Genomic DNA, 11,959 nt, shown 5'->3' on the forward strand with positions numbered 1-11,959 from the left:
TCTACAAAGTGAGTTCCAGAACAGCCAGGGCTATATAGAGAAACCCTGTCTCTAAATCATTGCTGATATTCCTGATTAAAATATATATATAATCTGGATTTAATAATGAGGAAACGCTAAATAATCTCAAAACAAAAGATATTTTAAAAAACAACTAGCATGTAAGCTTTATGTATCAGGTTGTGTGATGGACAGTTTTATGTCAACTTGACACAAACTAGAGTTATCTAAAAGAAGGGAACCTTCATTGAGAAATGCCTCCATAAGATCTGGCTGTATGGCATTTTCTTAATTCATGATTGATGAGGGGAGGCATAGTCCATTGTGGGTGGTGCCATCCATGGGCCTGTGGTCCTAAATTGTATAAAAATGCAGGCTGAGCAAGCCATAGAGAGCAAGGCAGAGCACCCCTCAATGGCCTCTGCATTAGCCCTTGCCTCCAGGTTCCTCCCTGCTTGGGTTCCTGCCCTCACTGTATCTGATGATGAACCTTTACATGGAACTGAGTCATTAAACCCTCTCTTCCCCATGTTGCTGTTGGTCCTGGCTTTCGTCACAGCAATAGTAACCCTGACTAAGACAGGCTGTAAAGCAAAGGGAATCCTGCTGACCAACCCTCCCAGCCTGAGGAGGACTAACACAGTGTGAAAAGCAAACATCTGGAAGCAGGCACCAACCCTAAGGACACGCTGGGGCGGAAGGGGGAAACAGGACTAAATAGCAAAATGTCACTTTTTAAAAATATAATGGTAGTATCATGATCATGTAGGAGAAAGAATGTGCTTGTAGAAGAAAATGTAAAAGTATTCTCTGGGGCCATGAGAATGGAGGGGGAGGGCATCATGATGTCAGCTTATCAAGTGATCAAGAGACATCTTTGTTCTGCCCTCCAAACGTTACTGAAAGTTCCTTTGTATTTTTTAAAAGATACTTGGTTGCTCTCCAAGATACACGTTTATTAGAATCCACACTGCCATTTAATAAGGAACTAAGTGAGGAAGTCCTGAGGAACTGAGGAGCCCTGAAGCCCTTACGTTCAGGGTAGCCTGTACTGCCATTATTTGTAAAGTTTCCCACTTTACAACCAATGAACCAGTTTTACAGTTAGCAAGTATGAAGGCTGGATGCCTGTGGTTCCTACACTAGTCTCTCACTTTTATGAAGTAAAACTATTTTTAACTTGTAAGAGAGAGCACCAAGCCGGGCGGTCGTGGCGCACGCCTTTAATCCCAGCACTCGGGAGGCAGAGGCAGGCGGATTTCTGAGTTCGAGGCCTGGTCTACAGAGTGAGTTCCAGGACAACCAGGGCTACACAGAGAAACCCTGTCTCGAAAAACCAAAAAAAAAAAAAAAAAAGAGAGCACCAGTTCTTCAAACTCATTCACAGATGAGGCAAGGTCCATCATCATCTTCCTGCCCACAAGTTGGCTATTGCTGACATGGAGAGAGGACCTGCCATAGCAGACAATCGCCACAGAACTGTGAGAAGCAAAACTGATGGGCACAGAAACTAAGGTGGTTTTAAGATGTGGAAATTCTATAAAATTTGTCTTAATTCATCACTGAACAGAAATCAATTTTTCTTTTCAATTCTACAATATTGTGGCTACACTGTGACTACAAAGGGAGTTGGGCAGCAGCTCTGCTTATGCACACACTCACAAAGCAGTCAGGAGGACGCCAGCCTCTCAGCCCAAACGCCCCTTTACAAAATTACTCCATGTAGAACACAACTTCTACTTTTCTCCTACGAAACCCATGCTGACACAAGAGGGGACATGACAGGGGACATGCCTCAGCTGCTGAGATCAAGGAGCCCTGTTGGGGGAGGTGTAGTTTCTGGAAATGCTCCTTGTGCAGGATGAACAAGGCAAGCTAGACAGTGACAGAGCCAAACCATCTGTTCCTGGAGAGGTCTTGCCATTCACCCAAGGTTAACAATCAATTTCTAAACTGTTTGCCCTTTACTTATAAACACGTAACAGTTTGTGTTCCTTTCTATCTGTATCATTCATTTTTATGGTTAATATATTATCTACAGGAGTGAAAAGCCCATTCTCCAAGTATCCAAGGAAAAAGCACTGTGGGCTTTTTCCTATGGTTGTGATTTTTAATGAAATAATTCTCCAACTAGTAAAACGATAACTTAAAGATTTGACCAACAGTTACCGGTTTCATACCACAACAACTATACATTTTGCCACAAAGAAACAAACTAAGAAAATTCCATGTCCTATTACATGGAAAAACTTACCAAGTTCATTTCCTGTGTCAATTCACAAAGGATTATCACTCCTATTATGCAGTGTTCCACTGTGCCCTTTGGAAAAATAACCAAGTGAAGACATGATTAGTTCTTAAGCGTAAACCAAGTGATACTTTTAAAAATGAAATGTCAAGGCATCACAGTTGCCTAGTAATGGTCTGTAAAAGTATGTGGGGAAAAGTATTGTTATTTCTATAACTAAAAGAATTTTGAACTCATTTTTGAAGGATAAATTTTGGTACATGTAGTTAAGGAGAAAATGTATACCTACCTTAGAAATGCACATCACTCTATACAATGTTTCCCAGCATTTACAACCCATAATAAACTAAGCTTCAAAATAACATTTAATTTAGTACTTTTTCTACAATCTTAAGAATGGGGAAAAATGGTTTTTGTTCTAGAAATTTGCTTGCGGCCTACTGTGATAGCTGCATTCAATAATTAATAAGTAGCTTAGAAACTAATTTAAATCTCTTGATCTAATATCAGAAAAGATCACTTAGGCTCTTTTAATATCACTGAACAGTGCACGTGTATGGAGTCGTTAGGTGCCTTAATGAAGACATTCAGAGTACTCAATGTAGTAAGGTAAACATATGACTGTCAATATGGCAGAGTTTCCACGATGTTTCTAATTAGCTTACAATTTAATTGTAAAATCTCCTTCAATTCATATCTCATGTGCACATTACTAACAAATTACCCTATTACAAAATCATACTAGAAAGCATGGGATTAAGAAATGCAGCATCAAATTACAATGCAGTAGTACAAAAGTGTGCCCAGATGTGCTCTGTACATCTCATCTCACAGTTGTCACCCCTGCTAACTTGCACAAAAACTAAGCAACGTGATTACTCAGTATAATTAAGTTCATGTTACCTCAGGACCACCAACCATCAACTCTGGGAGCACAGACAATGCATTTTAATTCCCTATGGTCCTCCTAATTCCCATGCACTGAATCATGGTTACTCTGTGTGCATTCGCTCAAAAAGCTGCATGGGGTGGCTCTCTAACCAACTGATAGTCTGAAGACTCTCCTTCCTTCCTTCCTTTTTTCTTTCTTTTCATTCTAAACACCGGGAATGGCAGGGGCTTGTGCTACTGTGTCTAGCTTTACATGGGTTCTGAGGATTCAGAACAATCATCAGACTTGGCGCAGCAGGCACTTTTACCACTAAACCATCTCTCCAGCCCAAGAAATCTTAAAGTTAACCACCTTGCAATTAGAAATGACACAGATATAAAAATATCTATCACTAAATACCTAAATTATTTACAAAGGAAGCAAGAGGCAAACAGGAGCAGGGACAGCTTCTTAGTCCCTCTTCTGTCTCAAAGCTACAATTCCAACAATCTCTGCAAGCTCTGTTCTTTCTTTTTCAAGTCTAAATATCTAACTAAACTGGCGTAAGTTAGGAATGAAATGTTATGATTTGTATCATGTATTAATTATATTTATATCATATGCTATGCTCTCATGATTCACTTGAGAACATTTTCTTAGAAAACTGTCCTAGGTGACCTGGTGTGGGATAAACGCTGTCAGAAGACTTGCCGGCTTCCCGTGCTGCCTCACGGAGTCACTGGAACCTGTGCATGCTGCTCAACATAAAGCACAGACTCCTCATTTCTACAGTGAACTCACTTCCTATGGCTGTTCTGAAAACTGGGTAATTATGAAAATCATCATAAATATTGCATGTACACATATATGTCATAAATAAAAGCACATTTTAAATTTAGAAACAATGGTTATTTTCATTCTTCTGGTATAGTATTTTTCTTAACTGACAAATAACAAAGGAGCCAAAGGACAAATAATGAATAATAAGTAAGAATGTTTCCACAGAGAACCAAGTAACGCTAAGCGAAAGCCCTACTACTCTAAGATGGCATTAACCCGAGCCTTCTTACCTGGAGGAACTTCTTCACATCAGCAATGATTTCTCGGAAAACAAACTCATCCTTCTGCACCTCAAACCACCCCAACTTGGTGAGTTTAGCGATGACTTGAATCAGAGCTTGGATGACAAAGGGCGCCAGCTTAGGTTGGGATGCCACATAATTCAGGATGTAGTTTCCTACCAAGAGAATATCGGTGAACACTTCAACTTCTGAGAAACAAAATGTGACTCTTGTGAAGGAGGGGCGATGACATGCAACTTGATAAGCGAGCTGACCCCTGTCACCAATGTGCACCTACAGTACAGGAGATTCTGTGACATGTATTTGGAAAACATGAGCTCATTCAACTACATTCTGATAAATCTTAGGTTAATTTAAGTCTAATATGAATGTCAAGTTTGTATTTATAGATGTCATATGCAAAAACCTGACAGGTCAATGCAGAAAACTGCAAGCCAAATGAACCCAGCTATTTAAGAGGCACTGGACTATATAAGCAGTACAATATAACAGAGCACAGAACGTACGTACGCCTCGGATGGCTACGACCCACTGTTTGTCATTACCTGTGCATTACATCACACCATCCTAGTCTGGCCCATGACTTTCCATCTGACCACAACGTCCCAGCACCTCACAAACTGCAACTCTAATGAGTCCTGCGACCTTCGCACCTTCTCAAGACAAAAGCGCCACATTTGCTGTACGGTGCCTGTGCTTCCAAATCTCTTCATCTGTACGACGCTAACAAGCATTTCCTGCAATCCTATCCTTGTTCCCACGATCATCTTTCTCTCGTGAAGACTGTGCAGCATTGTATAACAAGTCACTTTAGAAACACATACATCATATTACAATAACTAAATAAGTAAATGCTTACCATGAGGCTAAAAGACTATAACCATTTTTTTAAAACCTGATCTTAGTTAAGTGACATAAAGATATAATAGCATACAATATTGATAAGCTTGCACACAATGTATTTTTTGAAGCATTTAAAGCAATACTTACAAAAAAAGTTAACACAGCAAAATCAATTGCAAGCTACCCAACTAAAAATACTTCAATGGGAACGCCTCCAAACCTAAGAACACACTAAGAAAGGAGTGGTCGTATCTGTCTGGAGGAGCTTAGGATATACTGAAAACCAAAGACCAGCAAGTATGTAGGACAGAGAGATGGCTCTGGAGTAAAGCACTTGCACACATGCACACGCAAAAGGAAAAGAAAGAATTAGAAGGGGAAGGTGGAGACAACCAGAACCTTTACACACTGGCTAGACCACAGGCAGTTGGGAAAGCTGAGAACTTCACAGAAGTTTGCACAAACTTTACGTATAACTCAGCAATTTCATTCTTAGGGTTCTTCACAGAAAAACAGGGAAAACTGAACCATGAAAAGGCTCAGATGTAAATGTTCCAAGTGTAAGTGCTCGTGGTGACAAGAAGCAAAACTCAAATGGCCAACAAACTCATCAACTAGTAAACAGATGTTTGAAAGCCATACATAGGGGCTGGAGAGGTGGCTCCGCAGTTAAGAGCACTGGCTGCTCTTCCAGAGGAGCTGGGTTCAATTCCCAGCACCCACATGGCGGCTCAGAACCGTCTGTAACTCCTCTTCCAGGAGATCTGACCCCCACACACAGACATGCATGCAGGCAAAACACCAGTGAACAAAATAAAAATAACTAATCTTTTAAAGACATATGTAAAAAAAAAGGAAGGGTATACCAATGGGCATGATGAAACACCATTTTGCTTAGGGAAAGGTATCATGTATGCACAAAAGCACTATATATGCTATGATCTCATTCCTATGAACAGTTACAAAAAATAATCAATCTATAAAAGCAGAAAGTACAAAGGGGTGGGGACAGAGACAGCCTCTAAATGGTGTTTCTATAGTGATGAAAGTGTTCTATAGCCAAATTGTTAAGACTGTTCATACAACCATAAATTTACTACATCTAAAGCGTTCTACTAAAGCTTGTAACACATTGATTCTGCTATGCTGACTGTTTTGCAAGCACTGAACTATATTTTATGATGTAATATGTATCATGGCTTGGTAAGCTGCAAAGAAGAAAGAAGGGAAGGAAGGGGACTGAGTTATAAAGCAAGCACACCTAAACTACGCACGTGCCTGAGATGAAAAGGAGAACACCCAGCGAAGCCGCGTGAGATCACACGCCAAGGCAGGGCTGAGCTGGCATGAGAGGAAGACCTCAGACACAAACAAGAACCTGGGTGGAACTCATGACGATATAAGGTCACCTAAATAACGGCTCTTCAATGACAAGCTCATAAGGAGACTCAGTAGTGTGCTAGGAAATGGATCTGATTGGTAATCAATGGGTAGCCAATGTTAATGGTACTGTAATGGTAGAAATTAAGTGTGGTGAGCACAGAAGTGGGCAACAGTGTTTATAGGAGATAATGAGGTGACTACAAGTGTGCCATCTCAGACAGAGGACTGGAGTTGATCTGAAAACGTGAAGTGACTAGTCAGGCCATTATACACATTTTTTATTTTAACCACAAGTCTATTATTATACATGCCCATTAGATATAGCATGTCATGACAAAAAAAATTCTAATTGACTGACAGAAAACAAGAGTTCTTTACTCAAACTAAAAAGATTAAAAAAAAAAAAAAGTATAAAAGAAAACATTCCTTAGGTGAAATTTTCTTACACATTTCTACTTTCTTTTCTCCTCATATTTCATCCTTGTTTTGTTTCTTGAGACAGGGTTTCTCTGTGTAGCACTGGCTGTCCTGGAACTCTCTTTGTAAACCAGGCCTCTGCCTCCCAGTGCTGAGATTAAAGGTGTGCCCCACAACTGCCCAGCTCATCACTTTTTCCCAAAGAGTACAGATGCTATTCAACTTTTTGTATGTGTGTGAGACAGGGTCTCAAATGTCCCGGGCTAGCCTTGAACTTGCTATGCAGTCAAGGATGACCCTGAATTTCTGATGATCTTACCTCTACCTCCCAAGTCCTGGGATTCCAGCCTTTCACCACATGCCCAGTTTGTGCAGTGGGAGTTAAACATATGTATGTGAGACAGACATTATACCAACTGAACTACATCCCAGCCTTGCTCAGCTTGTGATGAAGTAAAACCCTAATAAACTATCGTAAGCTGAGATTTTACTTACTGCATCTAACTACAAGCACGGTGTAGCAACACAGTGTACAATATCCCTATTTACCCTATCTATAACAAAAACCAACAGCTTACTGCCACTGTCCTGTATCACAAGAGTGTAATACCTCACATCACCGACACATGAAAAGATCAAAATTCATATTCTGAAGTATTGTTTACATAGAATCAAAGTATTGTAAAAAAAAATTCCAAAGTCAAATCATTGGAAATTAATATCCATGTTCCGTACTCTAAAAAGATATTTATAAGCCAAATAAATAATCTAAATGCTTGTGACTACTAAGGAAATTTGTTCAGCAATTAAGAGTACAGTGGCCAGTTTTCCATGTCGACCTGACTGACTTGGAGTCACCTCAGACTGGTAAAGCACACTGTGGAGTTTCCAGGGAGGACTGGCCATGGGGAAGAAGGACCATGAATCTGGGCAGCAACATCCTATGGACCTGAGACCTTAACAGAATGAAAGAAGAGGAAGGAGAAAGCCAGATGAGTGCTGGCATTACTCTTCCTCCCACTTCCCATCCACAAAGAAGTAACCTTTGTCACAAACCCCAATGCCAACTGTGCCCAGGCACATGGGGTCAGACAACCATGGTATGAATGCTATGAAACCATGAGCCAAATTACCCCATCCTCCTGTGTAGTCTGGCCATAGCAACACAACAGTAAATAATACAGTGGTGGTGGTTTGAATATGCTTGGCCCATGAGAAGTGGCACTATTGGGAGGTGTGATCTTGTTTAAAAAGGTGTGGCCAGGGGGCTGGAGAGATGGCACAGTGGTTAAGAGCACTGACCACTCTTCTAAAGGTCCTGAGTTCAAATCCCAGCAACCACATGGTGGCTCACAACCATCCATAATGAGATCTGATGCCCTCTTCTGGAGTGTCTGAAGACAGCTACAGTGTACTTACATATAATAAATGAATAAATCTTTTTAAAAAAAAAAAAGGTGTGGCCTTTTTGGAGGAAGTGTGTCACTGTATGGGTGGCTGCCTGCAGGAGAGTCTGTCCTTTTGCTGCCTTTGGATGAAGATGTAGAACTTCCGTTCCCTCTCCAGCACCATGCCTGTCTGCACACTGCCAAACTTCCTGATATAATAATGGTACTGGACTGAACCTCTGAAACGGTCATAGTGTTTCTTCACAGAAATGGAAACCCTCACTAAGACAATAGTTATCGTCCACCAGATCCAGAGGAGTTCACTGGTAAATTCTACCAAACCTTTAGGAAATATCTGCCAAGAAAAACAAGTAGAGAGAAATCTATTTAACTTATTTTAGTCTAAAGTTATCTTCTTTTATTATCTATTTTACTGCACATCCAGGAATGAATCCCAGGCCCCTCAAGCATGTGAGGCAAACACTCAACCTCTGACTACAAATTATCTTAATATACAAACTGAAAACACTACAAGAAACAATTGTCTCTCTTGAAAAGAGTTGTGAAAATTCTCAACATTTCAGGAAGTTAAATGCAACAATGTATTAAGAATTAAGGAGCAGGAAAAGCAGGCTTCACCTCAATGTGCAGGGCTGGCTCAACACATAAGATCAACAGCCTACTGAATGAAAACCACATGACAGTATCAATAGATGTAAGAAAAGCATTTAACAAATGCAATGTCCATTTATGATAAAATTCAATGAAGAATAAAGCGGGACGTTCTCCATTTGAACTGGAACCCCACTAGAAAACAGCAACTACACATGACATCAGGAATAAAAGTTAGAGTAAGGAACAAAGCAAGAAGTGCTGTCGCCATTACTTCAGGATTCATTTAGCTCATGTGCTCCTTGCCCGACCTGCACAGAGAGGGCCTTCCTTGCTGTGTAGCATGAACTCAGTTTAGCCAAGGTTGGTCTCAAATGGCCTCTGACCTCGGTGTCTCATGCACAAGGCACCATGGACACCTGCTTCTGTCTAAAGCAACTTTACTCACATTTTATTTCAAAATTTGGAAGCAACCGAAACATTCTTCACTTAGGAACAATTAGACAATAAAGAATATTATTCATAATTAAAAAGAAATGAGATCATGAAGTCCAGTCATGAAAAGACATGGCTTATTATAAATAAAGAAGGAAATCTGAGAAAGCTACATTCTCTACAATTCTCACTCTATGCTACTCTGGAAAACAGTGGAGGACACTGAAAGATCAGGGTGAGCTAAGCGGGAAGAACCAGCAGAACACAGGATTTTAGTGTAGTGAAGCTACTTCATACACTGCTGTAACAGCAGACACAGCAGACACACGCCTCTGTAAGTTCTCCAAATCTAGAGAGCATATACACTGAGCAGACAGCAGGGGGGGCTATCCATAGTGGAGGCAGGGACTACAGGGGAACTCTATAGTACCTGTGCAGTCTTGCTAAGAATCTAAAAGCACTCTAAAAAATGTAAGTCTATTTAAGATATGTCCTAAGTCAGGACTGGGTTTACACAGTTTGAACCAGTTTTTTTTTAATTAAAGAAAAATACAAATGCATCTTTTGCCATCTTAAATGTAGAACTTTCTACATATTGAAGGCTGGCAGAAACTATCAGAAAATGAAGCAAATGACATCCCAGGTTGGCTTTGACTACTAATTTTGATCTTAAAGATAACACATCAGATATCTTCACTTTTTAATATAAAAATATAAACTGCATTAATTTTGAATTTGAAGAACAGAAATGAGACAATAATCTGTTCTATTATAAACAAAAAGTAATCTCCTACCCTAATTATTAGATTTGTCTACAGGTTCAAGGTTATGCGTAAATAAAAATGTATTATTCTCAAAACATATATATGGCTACTCTACAGTCTCTATGTTCTTACTGTATGTTTCTTAGCTGTGGGTTTCAAATGTATCCAAACTGACTATGGTATAGCAACCTGAGCAACACTACAGAGCTGGTTTCTTTCTGGGCATTCAGTTGCCAATCAATTAAGAGCATTAGACTCTATACAGATTGAGCAGTTTTAAAAGAACTCTACTATTTCCAGGTTGTGTGATCCTGAGCAAGTCAGAGCCTATCATATCTGATTTACTCATTTGCAAACTGAGAATAATTCATCAATTTATTTGGAGGATAAACCATAATAGTAAAAATCAAATACCACATACACAAAATAATTTATCATTAAATTAACAAAATTTTATAATTATATATTGTCTTATCTATTGTATCATCATCACTGCATGAATAAGACTTAACTACTCACATTAAATTACTAATAAAACTAAAATTACAATCCCAATAAAAGCTCAACAATAAAAAGAAACTTTTTATTTTTAAAATATAATTTGTTTTAAAAAATTAACAAATCACTTACTGATGTCTATCCTCTGTTCAATAGGTAAAGGATTGATTCGGGTAACAAGTTTTGAAAGACATGTTGCTGCAAGGAGCTGAGCATAGGATGTCTGTAAAGAACAGTAATTTTTATTATCATCACAAAAACAGACTAGTCAAAATATTATACTAAATTTTTCTAAGCAAAAACAATTCTAATTCTCCAAACCAGCAAGTTATGATGAATAAAATAGATGTACTTGAAATACACCTATATAGACACACAAATGCACACACTCCTCTCTCATAAAAGATCATGGCTGAAGGAAGTGTACATAGCCATCTCAACAGCGGCAAGTAAATGGGAAAAAGAAATGTCTGGGAAAAAGTTCAACTAAAATACTCTTAACATGGACTAGCAGTTCTGCACAATCTGCTCTCTCCTTCCACCTCCAAATATGCCCGGCTCCATGCTGCAGAAGGCCGTGTCCACAAGAGTGTTTCAATGCCTTTCCCACAATGATTTCTGTGTTCCTTCAGATTTATGTCTGACAATACACTGTGGCCATCAATTTTCATTTCTGTTAAAGATTTGTATTTTTAACTTGAGTATATGCATGTGTGCTCATGAGCTTCTGTGCACCACATGTGTGCAGCTTTCACAGAAGCCAGAGGATGCCAGATTCCACGTCTGGAGCCACAGGTAGTTCTGAAGCAGCTCGAGTTCTGCCTTTCTCTAGAGCCACTGACCATCTCTCTAGCCTCTCCAATTTTCTCCAACTCTATAAATATATGTCCATCTTTTAAAATTCGATTCATATACTCATTCTATTCCTACAAAGTTCTTGCCAAAATATTTTTTCCCTCTAGAATATAAATTGGCAAAAGAAAAAAAAATCCATGAAACATAGCTTGTGAGCTAAAAATGGTTCCCATAATTTTAAACAGTTGGAAAACAATTTAAAAGGCCAGGCGTGGTGGTGCACACCTTTAATCCCAGCACTCGGGAAACAGAAGCAGGAGGATTTCTGAGTTCAAGGCCAGCCTGGTCTACAAAGTGAGTTCCAGGACAGCCAGGACTATACAGAGAAACCCTGTCTCGAAAAACAAATCAAAACAAAATTTAAAAACATTATTTTGTTAACATGTAATAAATAGAAACCATGTGAATTTCAGTGTGATAATGTTTATAAAATAGGAAACCTTAGCCGGGCTTTAATCCCAGCACTTGGGAGGCAGAGGCAGGCGGATTTCTGAGTTCGAGGCCAGCCTGGTCTACAAAGTGAGTGCAAGGACAGCCAGGGCTACACAGAGAAACCCTGTCTC

At 39.5% G+C, this 11,959-nt stretch overlaps 1 protein-coding gene across 2 annotated transcripts in view; it reads right to left on the reverse strand.

Annotated features, from left to right (window-relative positions):
- Window positions 1–11,959, reverse strand: part of Ranbp17 (RAN binding protein 17) — a 308,796-nt gene that overhangs the window by 284,716 nt on the left and 12,121 nt on the right. For both annotated transcript variants that reach the window (XM_021175823.2, XM_021175825.2), the window contains exons 3-5: window positions 10,674–10,764; window positions 4,190–4,356; window positions 2,255–2,320 (exon numbers count right to left, since the gene is read on the reverse strand). In XM_021175823.2, the coding sequence (XP_021031482.1) occupies window positions 2,255–2,320; window positions 4,190–4,356; window positions 10,674–10,764 (324 nt within the window). The remainder of the gene's footprint in view (window positions 1–2,254; window positions 2,321–4,189; window positions 4,357–10,673; window positions 10,765–11,959) is intronic.

This window comes from Mus caroli, chromosome 11, assembly GCF_900094665.2.
Source record: "Mus caroli chromosome 11, CAROLI_EIJ_v1.1, whole genome shotgun sequence".
NCBI classification, from domain to species: Eukaryota; Metazoa; Chordata; class Mammalia; order Rodentia; family Muridae; genus Mus; species Mus caroli.